At 37.0% G+C, this 21,836-nt stretch overlaps 1 protein-coding gene across 8 annotated transcripts in view; it reads left to right on the plus strand.

Moving 5' to 3' along the window:
- Positions 1 to 21,836, plus strand: part of REV3L (REV3 like, DNA directed polymerase zeta catalytic subunit) — a 180,017-nt gene that overhangs the window by 124,188 nt on the left and 33,993 nt on the right. For all 8 annotated transcript variants that reach the window (XM_070376418.1, XM_070376420.1, XM_070376419.1 and 5 more), the window contains 3 exons: positions 5,313 to 5,428; positions 8,188 to 8,306; positions 16,821 to 16,939. In XM_070376418.1, coding sequence (XP_070232519.1) covers positions 5,313 to 5,428; positions 8,188 to 8,306; positions 16,821 to 16,939 — 354 coding nt within the window. The remainder of the gene's footprint in view (positions 1 to 5,312; positions 5,429 to 8,187; positions 8,307 to 16,820; positions 16,940 to 21,836) is intronic.

Raw genomic sequence — 21,836 nt, forward strand, 5'->3', positions numbered from 1 at the left:
ACTACTAAGTCACTTCAGTCATGTCTGACTCTGTGCAACCCCAGAGACGGCAGCCCACAAGGCTCCCCCGTCCCTGGGACTCTCCAGGCAAGAACACTGGAGTGGGTTGCCATTTCCTTCTCCAATGCATGAAAGTGAAGTCGCTCAGTCATGTCCGACTTGTAGCGACCCCATGGACTGCAGCCTACCAGGCTCCTCCGTCCATGGGATTTTCCAGGCAAGAGTACTGGAGTGGGGTGCCATTGCCTTCTCCGTATGTATACGTATGGCTGATTCATGTTGATGTATGGCAGAAACTAACACAATATTGTAAACCAATTACCCTTCAATTAAAAAGAATCTTTTAAGAAAGAAAATTAGAACACCAGAAAACATTTTCAAAGAAACAAAATTAGATGTCAGAGCATCAGAAAAAGAAAAAATGATATGCTACTCCCCACCACTCTAGGGAGGAAAAAAGAGGAATGTATTTTTACTATTTATAGCACTGGCGACTGGATGGATTCCCATCCACTTGAGTCTTACCATTGTCAGTCCTATCTTTTATCTTCTCACACAGCTTGTCAACATGTCAGGTACTTTCAGAGCTCATACTGCAAGCAGCTTAGGAAAAGGAACATGTAAGAGTTTTAGTCAAATACCATTTTGTGGGCCAATGCATATCTAGTAGTGTCCCTGGGCTTTGTAGACTTGTGTTCTCCTTGTTAGGTATATTTCTAGCAATAGGAGTACCTGCCAACATTGAGAATCTTGTCAGTTATTTGCAAGTGTAGTAACTTTCTTAAATGTCCATAACATGAATTATACCAGTTGTTAAGAAAAGTGCAGTAAAGAAAACAAAATTGACTTCTGGTTCTTACTCTACATCACATGGCTACTAGGAAGAGAAGAATTAAATATTAGCATTTCAATTCTGTAATGTTATTTATGTATTACTCCAAACAACTCCCTTAAAGGTTATTTCCTTCTTAAACCTCATTTGTTGAGTACCTACTTAACACAGGCTTTGCTAAGAGCATAGGCTTGGGAGTCAGCCATCTCTGTCTTTTTGTCTTTGTCTTGAACAAGTTGCTTATCTCTCTAAACTTTAATTTCCTCATCTGTAAAATGGGTAATAGGTATTAGAATTAAGTGTGATAAAGCACATAAAACTCTTAGCCTGGTCAGTACTTAAGTATCAACTCTGTAAAATACAGTGCTAGGTGCTGAATATAAAACTGAATTAAATACAGATGCATAGTCTCAAAGAGGTTTATCGTCTTTATTTTTTCATTTACTTCCTCAGGTGGCAAACATGTAAAGTCATGTAAAGTGCTATTAAACAAGTAAAACCAGATCCACTATATTCTTGTCAAAGACATTTTTTACCTTTCTCTATTTCCTTGAACTATTACTTATACATTTCCCTAGCCTCCCTAACTTAAACAGTTTAAGTTTTGAGCCCTACCTTTTTCTTTTCCCTAGTCCATGCATTAGTCCCTCCTATCCATTTAACCTCAGAATTTGTTTTCAAGATGATTCCTTCTCCTCTCCCGATGCTCGCTGCCACTCCCCAAGTTAGAGCTCTTCCACCTCTCATCTGTACAGGTCTTAGTGTTATCTGCAATATAAATTGTGAAGCAACTTTTTTCTGCCTAAGCAAATAAAATCGTTTTCATGTTTCTGGTGCTCCCTCTCCACAATTTTGTTCTTTACTACTAATTGCATTTACTCAACCTTGTTCTTTCTGTAACTTTCAGAAACCTGGTAGAGTGAATAAAATTTACAAAAATTAAAGAACAAGTTACCAAGATTTTGTTACTGTCACCAAATGTTTTCACAGAAGAAATATGGAATCCTTGGAACTTTGAACTTGAAACAGATAGCTTATCAGCTTTGAGAGTCTTGTAAGACCGAACAACCTCTGGGTCAAAACATATATACATGATAGATCTGAAAATGTTGAAATGACACAGGTTTTCTAAAAGAACCAAATCTTTAATAAATCTATTAAGAGAAGCATTAAGGGTAACTTTTTGTTTTTTTCAGCAGTCATCTCTGAGCAGTAGTAGTTTACAAGAGACACTTGTTAACTGAGAAAAAATTTTCATAGCTATTAAAAAATAAGTGTATTTAATCAATCTATTAACCATTTACCACAACAGAGCAAGTTGCTGATTGGAAAGATAATTCTTACAATAATAAGATGTTACATGAGTCAAAGAAATTCAGATGAAGAAATTGGAAGAACTGTGTAACAGTTATAACAGAAGAGCTCTGTAATAATTTGGCATCCTCTTCATGCTTAGAAATGTATATGATAGGTACTCCAGCAACCTTCCAAAGTCTTCTCTTAAGTTCAGAATGCTTGTCGTTGTTTAGTTGCTAAGTCATGTCTGACTGTTTGCAACCCCATGGACTGCAGCATGCCAGCCTTCTCTGTCCTTCATTGTCTCCCAGAGTTTGCTCAGATTCATGTCCAATGAGTCTGTGATGCAGTCTAACCATCTCATCCTCTGCCATCCCCTTCTCCTATTGCCTTCAGTCTTTCCCAGCATCAGGGTTTTTTCTAGTGAGTTGGCTCTTGACAAAGTATTGGAGCTTCAGCAACAGCCCTTACAGTGAATGTTCAGGGTTGATGTCCTTTAGGATTGATTGGTTTGATCTCCAATGGTATGAAAATGAACGTTCAGAGTTAACTGTGACCAAATTGCAATGCCTGTTCTAAATGAGAAGTATTAAAGCTATCAGCTTCGGGTTCTTTTGTGTGTGTATCCTTCACATCTCCTATCCTTGATGATCTTTAGAGACGCTTGACACTTCTGCCCAAGTTTTTCAAGTTTAGACATTACATAGTTTTACAGGGAGATGCACTCATCATACAGCTAGTTCATCTTTGCTCTGAGAAGACGTTGACATTAATGGAAGAGTTGATGAAGTTGCTATCAACAAAAAGATGTGTTAAGATACTGGATACTATTTTAGAAGACTAATGAGCAGGAATGGTTTTGGGAGACTCTTTTTTTAAGGCTCTAGGACCTTTCTGGACTTCCTTTTAAAGAATCAGTTCAGTTCAGTTGTTCAATTGTGTCCGATTCTTTGCAACCCCATGAATTGCAGCACGCCAGGCCTCTCTGTCCATCACCAGCTCCTGGAGTTCCCTCAAACTCATGTCCATCAAGTCGGTAATGCCGTCCAGCCATCTCATCCTCTGTCGTCCCCTTCTCCTCCTGCCCCCAATCCCTCCCAGCATCAGAGTCTTTTCCAATGAGTTAACTCTTCGCATGAGGTAGCCAAAGTGTTGGAGTTTCAGTTTTAGCATCAGTCAGTCTACACTTAACCTCTGATCTCTGAGCCTAAGTCTTAGCCACATTGTTGCATAAGCCTTTGCTTTCTTTAGCTTCTCCACACTTATGTTGTAATCCTGCTCTTTGTTCCAGAATTACCAGCCACATTGCACTTTCTACCAAGAAAACACTTTTATAGGTTGGGGAAAAGGTCCATTTGGCTGTTGTATTAGATTAATAAGTTTTATTAAGTTAAGTGGTTTTCTTAGAAATTTCTTGTCCTTTTTATATAGAGGAAAGCATATATGTTATCTTTTTCTCCTAATAAGTTTGAAGGCTACTTTGTAAGTCTGTAGTGTAATAATGGATCAAAAGCAGATCACCAGATATTGAAATTTACATTAGGGAATGTATTTTATAGGGCCCTTAATGAATAGGAAAAATGAAAAGAATATTATTGCAGAGGTTCAAACCTAGTTCTTTTGACATCAGCCACTAAATCCTTCAGGATTAAAAATAAGGACATATATGTGATACTCTTATTTTTGTTGTCAAAGTACAAACTAAGGTAATTAAATACCCTTTTAAAGAAAATGGCTGTGGAAGAATGACAGAATATTAGAAAATGGTTCAAGTGTTAAGTGATATAATCTGGCAGGTTGGTCATTCCATAATTCAGAATGACTTTGAAGGCAGTTATGTGAAACCCAACTTTACAAATTTTTGTGATCTTTTACTCTGCTTTTTGGCTTTTATAAATACTAATACAACAATCAGGGGCTTCCCTGATAGCTCAGCTGGTAAAGAATCTGCCTGCAATGCAGGAGACCCCAGTTTGATACCTGTGTTGGAAAGTTCCCCTGGAGAAGGGATATGCTGCCCACTCCAGTATTCTTGGGCTTCGCTGGTGGCTCAGACAATAAAGAATCCGCCTGCAATTCAGGAGACCTGGGTCCAATCCCTGGGTTGGGAAGATCCCCTGGAGGATGGCATGACAACCCACTTCAGTATTCTTGCCTGGAGAATCCCCATGGACAGAGGAGCCTAGCGGGCTACAGTCCATGGGGTTGCGAAGAGTCAGACATGACTGAATGACTAAGCACAGCACAGTACAACAATCAAAGTAATTTAGGAACTCTGATCTGATAGCAGCATTGCAGTATTTGTTGCTCAGAAGTTTTTGTTCTCCACTTAAGACTATAGTCAGTTCTTGTCTTGCCCACACAGGTTTCCTATGAAAGTAAATCTTCATGCTATTTTCTTGTGTTCTATAATCGAACTTTTTTTTATGGTGGTCATGTGAAAGTCCTCAGAAGTACAAAATGGCTCCTTCTGAGTTAGATGCAGATTGTCAGTTTACCAGTGCAACCGTGTGACCACAGCGAGCACATTTTTTGCCTAGTTTTTGCTGTTTAGCTTCCCCACATTAATCTTATCCCTATTAATATTTCATTCTCCCATTAAACTAAGTCACCTTTCTCTTAAGTTTAGAGGCAAACTTGTCATTGTTGAGGCCTTTCTTTATGTGAGGACAAAGTCTTTACTAAAATTGGAGGGAAAGGAAGAAGTTTCCATTTCTTTCTCAGTATTACAACTGTTTAAGGACAGTAGAGCATAGAGGGGTAGAAAGTGACAACAGAATGACCTGGGAGATCATTTTCAAAATAGTATCCACACATGCCCTCATACTTCACCCCACCCCTGCCCACATTATATCTCAATTTTACCCTCATTCATGCATTTAACTGGTAATGCTTGCCTCCCACCCCAATTTTTAGCAGCCTCTTTCTCAAGTCATATCAAGTAAACACCTAATCTAAGTAGAAACTACTTTTGCTTTACAAAAGTAGCTTCAAACTTAGAACTCTAAATGCCCCATTCCTTCCTATATAGAAATTCTATAGGTAAACACTATATCACCCTTTCCCTGAGAAATATAATATTTCCTGAGAAATATAATAAAAAATAGATTTTTAATTTTGTAGTTTGTTTAATGAAGAAGCTGTCCTTCTGGTTAAAGGTTTAATTTTCTCATTTCTTCTTCAGGTATGATCCTGATATTCTTATAGGATATGAGATTCAGATGCATTCCTGGGGTTACCTCTTACAGAGGGCGGCTGCACTCAGTGTTGACTTATGCCAGATGATCTCTCGGGTGCCAGGTAGGACACTGTGAATGTTTGTTTGTTCAGCTACAGAGCAAATTATGGACAAATAAAGACAAGAGTATTGTTCTAGCCTAATTTTTAATACTAAATTGTGTAAGTTCTAGATACTATCATAACTCCACTATATAAAAATTTAAAAATCAAGAGAAGTGAAAGAAAAATACTGTAATCACTGCTATAGATACCGTTAGTATACCTGTTGTTTATTTTCCTTTCAGTCATTTTTCATATACATACGTAGGTCTTTTGGGCTTCCCTACTGGCTCAGTGATAAAGAATCTGCGTGCCAGTGCAGGCAACATGGGTTTGATTCCTGGGTTAGGAAGATCTCCTGGAGAAGGAAATGGCACCTTGCTCCGGTATTCTTTTCCTGGGAAATCCCATGGACAGGGAAGCCTGGCGGGTACAGTTCATGGGGTCACGAAAGAGTGGGACACAACTAGTGACTAAAAAACAAACAAAAGAATACAGATCTTTATTTTTTATGTAACTTTAATCATACATATATCCCATTTTTACATTATTTTAACAAAAGTATTTTTCTGCTTTATGAGATAGTCTTTATAATCATTATGAAGTACAAAACATTTCTTTGACTTGGCATACCATAATTTTATTTGTCTGTTTCTATGTTTTATCTATTTGGTGAGGAAGGAGGAGATGGTAGAGAAATACTAACTTGTTTTTTTGGGGGGGGGTATCAGGCTAAAAAATTACATGAATTTTGAAGTCTGTTTCTCAAAAGTGTTATTCTAATTGAAGAGGGAGACAATAATAACATTCATACCAAAATTCGTTTTTTTAAAGCATTTTTAAAATTATGTTTTCTTTATAGTTACCAAATTTTTAATAACTTTGTTTTAAAGGCCCCCTCCCCCCCCAACACACACACAAGTCTGACTAGGACAAAGTAGCATATAGTTCCAGAGGCTTAAAGGTCAAATAGAAGATTAGTAAAACCAATCAAGATGCCTCCTGAAAGGGGTTATGAAGTCAACAAAATATCCAAAGTGTTGGTAAACGGAAAGAGAAGGGTTGAAGCCAGAAGATTCAAGGACAGCAAATATTTTGAGCTTTGCAAAATCTTAGGATAAAAAGATAGCTGCTTTTAGCTTTTCATGGAATTAATTTTTTGTAGCTTCTGTGTCCCTTGAGTGAGGAATAGTGATACATTTCAGTTTTTACATCATTTCATTGGGGATAGGGTTCTGAACATTGAGAATAGGTAGCATGAGTGTTCAGTGCACTTACTAGTTGATTAATTTGTAACAAGGTATATGACTTCAGAATAATGAATGAAACTTCCTGTCCTTTTAGAACATTCCTGAAACCATTTATGAGGTGGCATGAAACGGTAGAAAGGGCATGATTTAAGGAAGCGTAGTAAAGAGCACTAGTGGTAAACAGTTCATTCTGCAGAAAGATGACCTGGGTTCGAGCCCTGGCCAACAGGATTTGGATGTCCAACAGGATAGATTACTTAACCTATCGATACTTCAGTTTGTTCATCTGTAAAATGGGGATGTAATGGAACTTATCTCATAGGGTGATTGTAAAATACTGAGAACAGAGCCTGAGAATGTAATAAACATTATGTAGGTGTTAAGCTGAAACCTTTTTTTAAATTGATTTATAATATAGTGTTAGTTTCATGCAGTAGAGCACAGGAAATTGTACCCATTATCTTGTAATAAACTATAATGGAATATAATCTGCAAACATGCTAAATCACTATGCTATACACTTGAACAAATCTTTTAAGCATTATGTCTCTAAAATAAAGAAGAGTGGTAGGTGTGTCTACATTGTCTTTATAATCAACTAACCCAGGTTTAGAATACTAGTTTTTGTTACTACATGACCTGGGGCAAGATAAAACATTTCTGAGTAGAAAGTACAATTTTTATTTTGCACTATAGTACAAACATAATAAAGTAGCTGTATTAAAATAAAGTTCTTGGACTCAACAGACATTCAAATACCATTGTTTAGTTCAGTCGTATCTGACTCTCTGCGACCCCATGGACTTGCAGCACTCCAGGCTTCCTTGTCCTTCACTATCTCCTGGAGTTTGCTCAAACTGATGTCATTGAGTTGATGAATATACTTGTTATTCCAGAGCCTCTAATCAACAACATTCATTTATACCCAGTGTTATATACTAGAAACACATTTTGATTTCTATTCTAGATATAATTATCACTTAGAAAAACTAAATTCAGAAGTCTATATGCTATAAGAGGTACTCTTCAACTAGTTCTTTATATATAGTTAATAGAATTTCATCCTCAATACGAACATCATTAATTAACGTCAACAAATTTTCAGAGAATTGTTTAGGTTAAAAATTCTACCATTTTTTTTTTTGCAAGAGATGACAAGTTTCATAATAAATGTTTTTCATCCAAACACCAAAGAATGATGTGATATTAGGTATTCATAAAAAGAGCACGTAATTATCATATTTAAAGAGAAAAGGATTTATTTTAAAAATACATATATATATATATGTTTTATTGTTAAAAATATGTACAGTTTTCAGATACATTTATTTCACAAAATTCTTTCATAACTTAGAGGACAGAAAAACCTATCAAAATAATGATTATTCTCTTAAGTCTAATACAGAATAGACTGTGAATTACATTTAATCCTTAATCTTCATCTTCATTTTTATTATTCTCATTTTCTTACGGTTCGCTTGGAAATTTGATTTCTGTGAGTCCTGACGCAGTCTGTATTTATTTCTATAGATGACAAAACTGAGAATAGATTTGCAGCCGAAAGAGATGAGTATGGATCAGATGTAATGAGTGAGATAAATATTGTTGGCCGAATTACACTAAATCTTTGGAGAATCATGAGAAATGAGGTAAGGTACTTTATCTGAAATTTGGTTTGGAAGTAAGAGATTAGATCAGTGTAATGATTTAATCATTATAGAACATTAGTATAGCTTCCTATGTAGTATATGCTTCCTTGTGAATTACTTTTATTATACTTAAGTGTTTCAAAAACAAAAACTACTTTCTAAAATGCAAAGCTATAAAAGTACTTAACTTCATTATTGATGATTTTTACCCTGTTTCTGTCTAAGCACAAATAGCATTGGCTATGTAAGTCTATAGCTGTCATAAAATGTTATCTTGTATGTATGGAATGTTGTATAATTTCGTCACTTTTTGCTCTGAAATCCTTTTTTCACAAGGCCAGATAAATTCAACTTGGCCTTCTTAATTTATTACAGTAAGAAAAATTTAGTGTAGACGTGGGAAAGAACTTTTTGAAATTAGGATATTTAAAACCTAGCTGAATTAGAAAGGGACTTCCCTCGTGGCTCAGTGGTAAAGAATCCATTTGCCAATGCAAGAGACATGGGTTTGATCTCTGGGTCAGGGAAAATCCCCTGGAGAAGGAAATAGCAACCCACTTTAGTATTCTTTCCTGGGAAATCCCATGGGCAGAGGAGCCTATCTGGCTAGTCCATGGGGTCACAAAAGATTTGGACACAACTTAGCAACTCAACAAGAAATACTAGAAAGACAGTACTTGGAAATAGTTAATAGCACATTCCAGTTGGGTCTTTGGAGACCCAGAAAAGGAGTTTTGGTAATATGAAACTATCTTACTAATATGCAATCACACTCACCAAAAATGTAAGAAAAAAGATATGTACAATAAATTGGTCTATTCTCAGATTTTGGACTTAAAATATCAGATAAAATGTTTATATTTTAAAGAGGATTCTGTTCTTCAACTACTTCCTTTTGAAACTACATTCTATTTCTAATGTACACTTATTATTTGTTGTGATCTTTTCAGGCTTTTCTAGGTTTATATAAAAATTTGAATTTCCAGGCATGTTCTCTGCAATTCTTTTGGGACCTATCACACAGTAATTCTTCCAGATAAGGAAATACACTCTTAATATCAAATTTAGGTATTCTTGTTTTTAAAAATAATTTTATTTATTCATTCATTTATTTATGGCTGTGCTGGGTCTTTGCTGCTCGAGCTTTTCTCTAGTTGCTGTGAGTGAGGGCTACTCTCTAGGTGAGGTGGGAGGGCTTCTCATTATGGTCTCATTGCAGAGCATGGGCTCTAGGGCACAAAGCCGTCAGTAGCTGTGGTATGTGGGCTCAATAGTTGCGGTTCCCAGGCTCTTAAGCACAGGCTCAGTAGTTGTGGCACGTAGGCTTACTTGCTCTGTAGCATATGGGATCTTCCCGGACCAGGGATGGAACTTGTGTCTCCTGCATTAGCAGGCAGATTTTTTTTTTTTTTTTTTTACCACTGAGCCAGCAGCAAAGCCTTCCCATTTTTATTCTCTCTCTGCCCCATAGACCTGAAGTTATGCTCACATTTTATCTAATTTGAAAATGTACCATATATTTATCTACTTGAGGATAATTTTATCCTGTTGTTTCTTCTTAAAATATTGTCAGTACAATAATCAATGCCCCAGTGATTTCAAAAATACAGTTGACCCTCAAACAACATAGCTTTGAACTAAACAGATCCACTTATTGGCGAATTTTTTTTCCCCAATAAATACATACTGCAGTATTATACAGTCTACAGATTGGTTGAATCTGCAATGCAGATATGCAGACATGAAGAGCTAACTGTAAAGTTATAAACAGGTTTTTCAACTGCATGAGGGTCAGTGCCCCTAACCCCTGTATTGTTCAAGGGTCAACTGCAATTCCTAGTGACACAGCACAGGATATGAAAGGTACAGAGATTATGATGTATTTGTTTCATATATTCTATTATATATTTCAAACTTTAGTCTCTGATATTGCCTGGAATGAACACATAGTGTATAAACACAAAATTAAATCATCGAGTCTTAGTTTTAGGGGTCTTTTCATTCCTGAAGATCCAAAAGGCAGCTCTAACAATTACCAGTTACTAGCTTAAAAAATCCGGAGAAGGCAATGGCACCCCACTCCAGTACTCTTGCTTGGAAAATCCCATGGACCAAGGAGCCTGGTAGGCTGCAATCCATGGGGTCGCTAAGAGTCGGACACGACTGAGCGACTTCACTTTCACTTTTCACCTTCATGCATTGGAGAAGGAAATGGCAACCCACTCCAGTGTTCTTGCCTGGAGAATCCCAGGGACGGGGGAGCCTGGTGGGCTGCTGTCTGTGGGGTCGCACAGAGTCAGACACGACTGAAGTGACTTAGCATAGCATAGCGTAGCTTAAAAAATTACAGTTTAAAGAGTAAGTATTTTTTTCAAAGTTCAGGGCTTTTTTTAGTCCTTATGGAAGATTCAAGGTCAAGGGCTTTCTCTAACTCTAGGCTGAATATGTAACATCTCTGCTCTTTTTTTGTATCTGTGAGGAACAACTGTGAGAAAGTTATGAGTAGGGTAATTTATCCTGGTCTCCCCGAACTTTGCTAGATGAGCCAAATTAGATTATCACTTTTTTCTAACCCAAAGTACTCCTGGCAATTTGGAAATTTCCATGAAATTCTGAGTACACTTGTGGGAAGTATTGTCTTGTATCTCAGGTTGTACAGAACTTTAAGGGTTATGATTTTGGCCCTAAGAATTTCTTTATAATTATTAGAGGCCCTTAGACTATTTTTTATGGATTTAAACAGTTCCAGAAGCTCCTTATTATCTTTATTTCTTTGTGTCTCCCTATGGCACTCAGCTATTTCTAACTCTATTATTGTTTTCTTTAGTCTTTATATTTGTTTTTAATATATTCTTTATTAAAAATAATTTATATTTTCTATTTTAAAAAAAACAGAAGAGTTTGCAAAGTGAAAGTGAAACCCCCTTGTTCTTTCTAGGACACCTCAACAACAGTTGCACCACCCAGATACAATTTACAGTTGAATGGATATCTTTTTTTTAAATGTTACTTTGGATTTAAAATTTATTTTATTTTTTTAATATACTATTAATAGTTTTCACTGTCCTACATAACTTTAACATGGAATTACTGTTATTCCCTCTAGACTCCGAATCCTCAGTAACAAAGTGCCTCTTAATAGTGCTCATGATATACTTGTTGACTGAGTGAATGAAAGAATAAATGACTCTTCCCCCAAAGGATTTTATTTAGAGGACTTCCAGATATCAACTTAATCTAGGCTTTTCAAGAATTTGCAAAGTAGGTTGGAAATAGATCAGTTTCAACAAATACTGAACTGATTCAGTTCAACAGCTGTTACAGAACGCCATCTCTAGTGCACAGATCTGGGCAGATCTGTTTTAGATTTAGATCAAGTTAAGTTTTATATCAAATTAAGATTAAGGGTATAGCTGTTTCCTCTATTTTAGCAGGCAAGAAGGCAGACTATCATGGCGGATGTTGTTAGGTGGGTAGATGTGAGGGTGACAATTTGTGTAAGCTCTCATCTTGTTGCTTCAGTTTTCTTTTTTCTAATAATTTTTAAATTTTTATTTATTATTGGCTGTGCTGGGTCTTTGTTGCTGCTTGAGCTTTCCTCTAGTTGCAGCGAGCGGGGGTTACTCTTGATTGTGGCATGCAGGTTTCTCGTGGCGGCGTCTCCTTGCAGAGCACAGGCTCAATAGTTGCAGCGCATGGAATTAGTTGCTCCACGGCATGTGGGTTCTTCTCAGGTCAGGGATCAAACCCATGACCCCTTGCATTGGCAGGCAAATTCTTTACTACTGAGCCACAAGGGAAGCCCCTGCTTCAGTTTTCTCTCTGAAATAAGAAACACTGTTTTTAGCTGAGAGTGAGCAGTATGGAGGGGCTCTCTGGGTTTGAAGAGAGAAGTGTCATCTAGGGGAATTTGAGAATGGTTAATTAAGAAAATATAGAAGCTAGGCTACCCAATTGAGATTTGCATCAGGAAAGTAAAGTGATACCTGCCAACTGTTCAGATTCACAGATTCAAGTACAGAGTAACAGAGGTTTAGATTTCATCACAGCTTGCAGGCAAAGAATTATGTTTTTGCTAAAATTGAATTAATTACAAAGGAATCAAGAGGGGGCAGAGAACCAAATGTTAGTGTGAGGTTAGGATTATGATAATTGACTGTGAAATTGAGCTAGGTTAGGAGCAAAGAGGTCAAGGCACCAAGGGGAGTAAACCAGAAGGAGACAGTGTTAAGAGGATGGATTGCATGAAATTATGGAGAGGATACAATTACTGGTAATCACAGGTCTCAGAGTATGATCGTTGTGTTGGTTAAGGTAATACAGAGGCACTGATGTGATTTTATCTCAGAGACTTGTCTCCTGGTAGTTGTGTAGAAGGGGAGAAGACCAGAGGTAAGGAAACCAGTAAGAACATTATTGTAGTTCCTCAAATGAAAGTTGACAGTGATATCAGGATTCACAAAACAGTTTAGAGAGTATGCAAGAATTGGATGTACAAACAAATGAAGATGTGTCGAGAATGATTATCAGGGTTCTGACATAGATGGTTTAAGATCACGTTTAGATGGGAAACTGAAGATTAAGAATAATGAGCATGAGATATCAGTCATATATCCATGTAAATATACTCAACAGACATTTAAGTAGGAAAGTCCCAATTATGGGGTAGAGTCTGGATGAGAGGTACAGCCTTGGAAGTCACATTAGAGTGTGGATGAGCTCACTGAGAAGTAAATGGAGAGAGCCAGCAGGGTTGATGCAAGCACGTTTTTGTGAATGAAAACATTTTGAGAAACAGAGGAATCAGATGCTAAGGAGGAGTAGTCAGATAAAAAGTTCTCTGGGCACATAGAGCATGTTTGAAATGAGTGTGGGGGTGGGCAGTGATGTGTATGTATACACATATCTCCCATATATATGGTTTTGATAGACCATCTGTCACTGACCCTACAGGCATATAAGAGCCAAATGAGACATAAATGATACATACATTTAGAGGAAAGACAGATCACTGTTGAGTCTTGGTGCAGAGTGAGAAGTGAGTGGGAAGGATGTACAGAGATGTTCCTGCTGTCAAAGAACACTATGGGAGATAGACTTGTCACCAATAACTGGTGTCTAGTAGGGTACAGAGTAAGCAGCTGTAATGAAAGAATACCACCTAGCAATGAAGAACGATGGAATATTGTCGCACTGAACAGCTATTGAATCTCAAAGGTAATTTTGACCAAAAGAAACCAGATAAATAATAGTACATGTTAAATGTTTCCATTTAAAGTATGGAAATATGAAGTTTTAAAATGAACAAGCCTAGACTATAACTTTGGTGAGTACTGAGTGGGAAAGGGCACAAGGCAGCCTTTCAGTGCCCTAGAAATTTCTTCATCTATGTGGTGGTTTAATGGATGTATGCATACATTACAATTCATGGGTTCACTATAAATTTGTGTTCAGTTTAGCTCAGTCGTGTCTGACTCTTTGTGACCCCATGGACTGCAGCACGCTAGGCCTCCCTTTCCATCACCAACTCCCGGAGTTCACCCAGACCCACGTCCATCGAGTCAGTGATGCCATCCAACCATCTCATCCTCTGTCATCCCCTTCTCCTCCCACCTTCAATCTTTCCCAGCATCAGGGTCTTTTCCAGTGAGTCAGCTCTTGGCATCAGGTGGCCAAATTATTGGAGTTTCAGCTTCAGCGTCAGTCCTTCCAGTGAATATTCTGGACTGATTTCCTTTAGGATGGACTGGTTGGATCTCCTTGCTGTCCAAGGGAAGACTCTTGAGAGTCTTCTCCAGTACCACAGTTAAAAAGCATCAATTCTTTGGCGCTCAGCTTTCTTTATAGTCCAACTCTCACATCCATACATGACTACTGGAAAAACCATAGCCTTGACTAGACAGACCTTTGTTGGCAAAGTAATGTCTCTGCTTTTTAATCTGCTGTCTAGGTTGGTCATAACTTTTCTTCCAAGGAGCAAACGTCTTTTAATTTCATGGCTTCAGTCACCATCTGCAATGGTTTTGGAGCCCAAAAAATAAAGTCTGTCACTCTTTCCATTGTTTCCCCATCTGTTTGCCATGAAGTGATGGGACCAGATGCTATGATCTTAGTTTTCTGAATGTTGAGCTTTAAACCAACTTTTTCACTCTCCTCTTTCACTTTCATCAAGAGGCTCTTTAGTTCTTCTTTGCTTTCTGGCTTAAGGGTGGTATCATCTGCATATCTGAGGTTGTTGATATTTCTCCTGGCAATCTTGATTACAGCTTATGCTTCATCCAGCCTGGCATTTCTGTATAAAGTTTATGTCAATCAGAACTTGTAATTGAAGACTTTGGGGAAGTGAGGAACAACTGAGAGAGTAAGGTGGTAGAATAATAGGGCCCAGGCACTTCCTCATTGTCTCCTTCCTCTTTGTCCCTTTCCTCTTTGTTTCCTGGCTCCCCTGCAGTGATTCTCTGATTGCCTCTCCCCATTCTGAAGAATTTGTTTCTGAAGTGACTAACCATTGTATATTGCACATTGACTCTATGAATGGAAAAGTGTAACCATACCTCTCATCAGCCGATTCCTTTATTAGTAAATAAATGGCCAAGGACTACAACACTTTCTTCCTTTATATTAGTTCTGGCTTTGATCTGTTGTACATAATACATTATTCCAATGTTTAACTCACTTAGATTGCCTTGTAAAACAAATAACAAACTCCTAATTCTTACTTTTAGATTCATATGTCAACTTGTGGAGTAAACCACACTAAAGATTAGAAACATTCCAAGTATCTTAATTTTAGACTTCATGTTTTCTTTTCTTTAATTTTACTTATAGCTGGGATTATAGCTGAGCATTTTTACACTTTTGTGACCCTAATAAGACCCAAAGTAGAGTCGGTGCTACAAGGTTATAATATTTTAGCCTTAATCCAATTTATGAAATAAACTATTTTATCTATTTTAATCTATTTGAAATAAAATCAACTCAGAACATAAGTCTCCCATCTGCCTCAGGTATTACAGACCAATTTCTAAAATTTTATTTAAGTGTAGTTTGAGGTCACAGAATCTCCCAGTTAATCCTTATAGATCAACTTATTACATAGGAGACTTCAAGTCTTCCCATAATGAAAGAGCTGCCAGGTGATTTTTTTCTGGAGAGATTTTTTGCTTGTTATAATGATGATGTATACTCTAGCAGAAGTATTGGTTTGGTCTGAAGTGCTGTACTCTGTATTAGGTAATCATGTAACTACCTGAGGTCAGATATTTGGTTCCATTTTCTATGAAACTAAATAGAAAAAAATTTTAAACTAAATTAAAATATTCATTAACATGTACAAGAGTCATTCAAGTATGGGGATTTGATAATGAGTTATTCATTTATTTTTGAGGGAAGTACTCCAGGGCAATACCAATTTTTTAAAAAATGGTAGTAATTTACTTCCAAGATAATGTGTTATTATCTGTTTTATACTGGTGACTTTATAATAAATAGGCTCATTCCAAAGTTTAAAAGTCTGTGTGTCCAGGTGTAAGTTACATACACACACTCCATGAAATATGCCACATTTTGGTGCTGTTTTTCTGGAGATTGATAGAAATTGTAGATAAAGTGAGACCAGTTTGGGTCACTGGACTGAGATGAGCTTAACATTCAGTCTCTGTTTTGTACTTGTTGGATTGTAGAGGTAGAAAAGAAAGTATTTGAAGATGGTTATATACAAATGTGAAGTGCTATTTGAACTGTTCCTCACAACCCCAATCTGCCCTAAGAATGGTGACTGCTGATTCCATAATTTTCATTTACAGTGAAATAACTGTCTTTGTCTAGATTGCTGTGTCTTGTAGGTATTTATGAGAGATCATCTAGCTAGAGGTATGTTTTTGTGAATTTGGACCCTTTTCTAGTATTCTTTTCCCAGTAACACAGTTTTCACTTACATATTTTGAAGATAAAGAAACATTTCTGCCATTTCTTTTTAATCTTTTGCTTTGGGGATGAAGTTAAGTGACCCTATAATGTCCATGTATTGGGTCTTAGTACTGATGTAATTCTTGTGAGCAGGATGAATGCCTGCCTTTAACTAGGTAACTCATTCTTGAATCTGTGGGAGCATGTTAATCAGCCTGTCATCCAGGACCAGAAAGTAAGTATGGGAAGAACAAAAAATTAACTTGCTTGAAAATAATCTGTTTGTCAGTATTTTTATTGGTGTAGATATAAACAGAAGTGATAAGAACTGGAATCTCTGAAGTAAGTATTATATGACCAAGTTGAATCTTACAGGTCTGATTATTTTTCCAATTAAATGTTAATTTAGTACAAACATTTCTGTCCAGTAGGCAGTGTCTACATAGTTTTAAATTAATTGTGATTAAACTGTAATACAGATTATTTTTACAAGTAGCTTTCATATCATATGAAAAGTTAGAACTAATATTTAGAATCTTTTAGAAACAAATTCGCATGTAAGTATGAGTGTTGTTATAATGGAGTTTTTTTTTTTTTTTTTCCTAGGTGGCTCTAAATAACTACACCTTTGAAAATGTGAGCTTTCATGTTCTTCATCAGCGTTTTCCCCTCTTTACTTTTCGAGTCTTATCAGATTGGTTTGATAACAAGACAGATCTATACAGGTAATGTTTTATAATTCTAAAGAGGATAATATCTCTTTTTAAAAATCAATAGTGAAAGTGGAAGTCAGTCAGTTGTGTCCAACTCTTTGTGATCCCATGGACTATACAGTCCATGGAATTCTCTAGGTCAGAATACTGGAGTGGGTAGCCTTTCTGTTCTCCAGGGGATCTTCCCAACCCAGGTCTCCTGCATTGCAGGTGGATTCTTTACCAGCTGAGCTACAAGGGAAGCCCAAGAATACTGGAGTGGGTAGCCTATCCCTTCTCCAGTGAATCTTCCTGACCCAGGAATTGAACCGGGGTCTCAGCTGCAGTGCAGGCAGATTCTTTACTAACTGAACTATCAGGGAAGCCCTATTACTGGAGTATAATTTATATACAATAAAATGTACACATTTAAAGTATATTGTGCAGTGACTTTGAAAAATGTATACACCCTGTAATCACTAGCCCAGTCAAGATAAAGAACATTTCTAACACCCAGAAAATTCCCATATACAGCTGTCATTAATCTAACTATTCCTTAACCACCCACATAAGTACAAATTGAATTTCTATTACTATAGATTAGTTTTGCAGTTTTAGAACTTTGTATTATTAGAATTATTTACAGACTACCCTTTTGTGTCTGTCTTCTTTTAAGAAACTCAGCATGTTGAGATTCAACCATGTTGCACAAACCAAAGTTTGTTCCTATTTATGTTACTAAATAATAATCATTTGTATGAGGATACCACAGTTTACCCAGTCACCTGTTGAGGGACAGTTGAGTTGTTTCTGGTCTGAGGCTATTGTGAATAAAACTGTATGCATACGTTTTCATTTCTCTAGGAATGAAATTTCCAGGTCACATGATTAGCATGTTTAATCTTTTAAGACACTGCTGAATTGTTTTCTTTGCAGTTCTTCTAGTGCAAGACTGCTGGAAACAAATTCTCTCAGCCTTTATTTATCTAAAAATGTCTTCATCTCCCCCTTATATTTGAATGATATTTTCACTAATTCTGGAGTTGAGAATTCTTTTTCTTTCACTGCTGTAAAGATTTTATTCCCTTTTCCTGTGGCGTCATTATTTCTGATGAGGAATCAATGGTCATTCTCCTTTTTCCAGTGTATGGAAAAGTCAGGCTTAATGAGTGGATGGCTGCTGCTGCTGTTACTCTGTGTAAGGCTCAGAGTGGAGACAGGGGGATTATTCACTTCCCAGGCCCAGAGTTAGTCTTTGAGAGTTCCTGTTCTCCTAGGCCTTGGGGATGAGGCTCCTTCAGCATTCCTGCTCGTCCCACAACGGTGATGGACCTCCGCTTTGCATCACTGCCAGGGCCGGATCCAAGTATGTTTCCTGACTCTCCCACAGAGGAAAATGGCTTACACTTCTACTCCTGCCTTTTCAGTGGTATTTCTTTGCCTGAAAGCTATGGTGGGAATGTTTCTTTCCCCTTTCCTAGTGGTAGACAACTGCTGCTTGTTACTTGGTACAAGGCACACAGTTGGAACAGGGGAGGTTTCCTGCCCTTCCCTCTAGTGCAGCTTTTACTGCCAGCCTTCTCCCAGCCATAGACATTTTTGGCATCTCTTCTTTTCCCAAAGAGAGTGAATCTCTGCATAAACCCTAAGGATTGGAGAGTTTCCTCCTGGCCCCAAAGCAGCTCAAGGTTTCATATGAGAGATGGGTTGGAGGAAGTTGCAAGGTTTCATTTCTCTGTGCCCTGCCCTAGTGTCTAGGGCTTCCAGTGATTCTAAATAGTCATGCTGGCTCATACATGACCTTTAAGAATTTAATAACATGTTAACTGGTTCCTTCTTACCTGCTTTTATGAGTTGCCTCTCCCTCCTCTTCTCTGCCAAAGATGAAATACGTTGTGTGTCCTGTCTGTCCTTCAGTGGGTTTGAAACTATGAAATTTAGTTCACCTGATTCTTTTACAACCTTAACTTACTTTAGGCTTCAGTAAAACTTATGATTATGTATATTATCCAGGTTTTTATCATTGTTAGACTGGAGTTACATGCTTTTGCAGCTTTCTACATCTGAAGCAGAATTACATTTTCCGGGCTGTTTTCAAGTTTCTTTCTTTTTGCCTTTGTTTTCCATAATTTCAGTATGTATATTATACTAGCTGATAGTGTCCCACAGATCCTTGAGGCTCTGTACATTTTTCTTCATTTTTTTTCTTATGATCTGTCTTTAAGTTTACTAACTCTTCTGTTGTCACCAACCTGCTGTTAAGAACAACCAGTAAATTTTGTATTTCAGTTATTTTTAGTCCCGCATTCTCATTTGGTTTTTTCTTTTGATAGTTTCTGTATTCAGTGGATTTCCCTGTCCACTCATTAATACTGTATTTTTAACTTTTTGAATATCTTTTCTTTAGATTTTTGAACATACCTTGTAATAGTTTCTAAATTTAGCACCTGACCATCTCTGTATTAGTTTCTGTTGACTGCTTTTTAACTGTGGGTCATGTTTTTTTGTTTCTTTGCATGATTATGTAATGGATATTACTGATGTTCTGTTGTACAGATTCTGGTTTTTTATTATCCTCCTCTGAAGCATGTTTATTTTGTTCCAGCCAGCAACTGAGTTACTGGCTGATCACCTGAGCTTGTGCATACCTGCTTTTTATGCTTTGTTAAGATGAATCTCGGGAATGCTGAAAGTGCTCTCTAAGTCCCTCCAGCTTGACAAGACTCAGTCTCCATATTCTGTCCCACAGGCCTGTTGTTAGTGCTTGGTTTTAGGTTTGCTTGTGGTGGCCTTACTTTATGCCTTGCTCCCAAGACATAGTTTTTCTGAGCTCTCAGCTGGATGCTTTGGTTGTTCATAAGGGGTTCATGAAGTCTCTCCACTCTGGCATGGCCAGACCTTCAACTACAACACTGTCTTACAAGTTCTGTTCCAGACTCAGGTCCCCAACTGCTACTCTCTTGTAAGCCTCTCCCTGCTCATTTTTCCGCGTAGCCCTGGGCCACTCACAAGAAACCCCCATCTGTACTACTAACTCCTAACTCCTTCCCTTTGCACAGATGCCCTTTTCCACAGATTGCAGATACAGCCTGCCTGAACTCTAAACTCTTGTCTCCTCAGCTTAGCAGTATAGCCACACTTTGCTCAGACCTAGCATACTGCACTGGGTTTAGGAAATTATCTCCAGACAACCTGAGGCTCATTTCATATGAGTTTCCCTTCTCTCAAGGAGCATCGTCCTGCACTGCCTATTGCTCACTGCCCAGAAACAATTACCCTGAATCTTTTATCCAAGAGAGCTAGTCTAGTACCAGTTACTCGTCTGTAATCTGAAATGAAAGTTTCCACCTCTGCTTTTCTTTAAAGGTAAAATGGATAGTTAATAAGCTTAGAAAATATCTGTATAAAGAACATAGTCTTAAAATTAATGTATCTGATGTTAGAAATGAGTAGAGCTGCTTACTGAATTATAAGGCCATATGATGGTGAGGATAGGAAGATTGAGCCTTAAAAACAATCTGCTATATTTGAAGTAACTGCTTTCTGAGCATGTCCACTTGTCCTCCAATCTCGTTTAAGGAATCTCAAGGAAGTGAAGTGAAATCACAGAAAATACTGAGCTTATGATCAAAGCCTTATAGAAATAGAAGCTTAGGGGAAGTTATATACCAGTAAATAAAATGAAACTTGATATTAAACTTAATATCTACATTAATAACTACATTCAGTGGTTTGTTTATAAACCCTAGAGTGTTCGAAATGCATATTGTGCTACATCTAATTAGGTGTTATATAGGATGATAAGTATGTTTTTGCCAAGTAAAATCAAGAAAGTGGAATTAATATATTTTAAAGGAACTGACTGAATCCACATATATGTATTATCTTAGCTTTACATTTGGCTGTATGTATTACTGAAGAATTATATGAATGATCTAAAATAATACATATTAAAATGTGATATAGTTTTTTTGCCTATCAAACTAAAATAATTTTTAAAATTGCAATCCCTAGTGTTGACAGAGATGCATGGAAACACTTTACTAGTATGAATGTAAATTATTAAGATTATCTAAAAAGCAGTGTGTCATTTCATATTAAAAAGACCAAATCTATGAATTTAGCTTAAGGAAATATTTAAGCATCTGTACACAGACTTAACTACAAAGATGCTCATCCCTGGTGGTCCAGTGGTTAGGACTCCATGCTTCCACTGCAGGGGGTATGGCTTTCGTCCCTGGTCGGGGAACTTAAGATTCTACATGCCACGTGGGGTGGCCAAAAGAAAAATGTTCACCACAGCATTGTTTATAGTAATAAAAGATACTCAACAAAGACACTAAATTGTTATGACCATACAATAGTATACTCAATAGCTATAAAAAATACATAAATGTGGAGAAATAGTCACAATACATTGTAAAAAATGCAAGTTATAGAACAGTATTTCTATTCATTTTACTTTAAAAATTGAGTATTAATAAATTTTAAGGTTTTTTTTGTTTGCTTCGTTCTTTTCAACAGTTTTATTTGGATGTAATTCTCTCATATACCATACTATTCACCATTTAAAGTGTACAGTTCCATGGTTTTTATTGTATTCCGAGTTGTGCAACCATTATCACAATAAATTTTAGAATATTTCCATTCTTCATGTCATCACCCTCCAACCCTCCCTTCTTCACCTCTTCTCCCCCGCATCCCCATCTTAAGCAACCACTGGTCTACTTTGTGTCTCCATAGATTTGCCTGTTCTGGACCTTTCATATAAGTGGAATCATCAGAATATACAGTCCAGATTCATTCATGTGTAGCATGTGTTAATACTTTATTTCCTTTTTTACCAAATAATACCCCACTGTGTGGGTATATACCACATTTTACTTATTCAGTAGTTGATGGACACCTGAGTTATTTACACATTTTGGCT

The sequence above is a fragment of the Bos mutus genome, chromosome 9, assembly GCF_027580195.1.
Source record: "Bos mutus isolate GX-2022 chromosome 9, NWIPB_WYAK_1.1, whole genome shotgun sequence".
In the NCBI taxonomy this organism is placed as follows: domain Eukaryota; kingdom Metazoa; phylum Chordata; class Mammalia; order Artiodactyla; family Bovidae; genus Bos; species Bos mutus.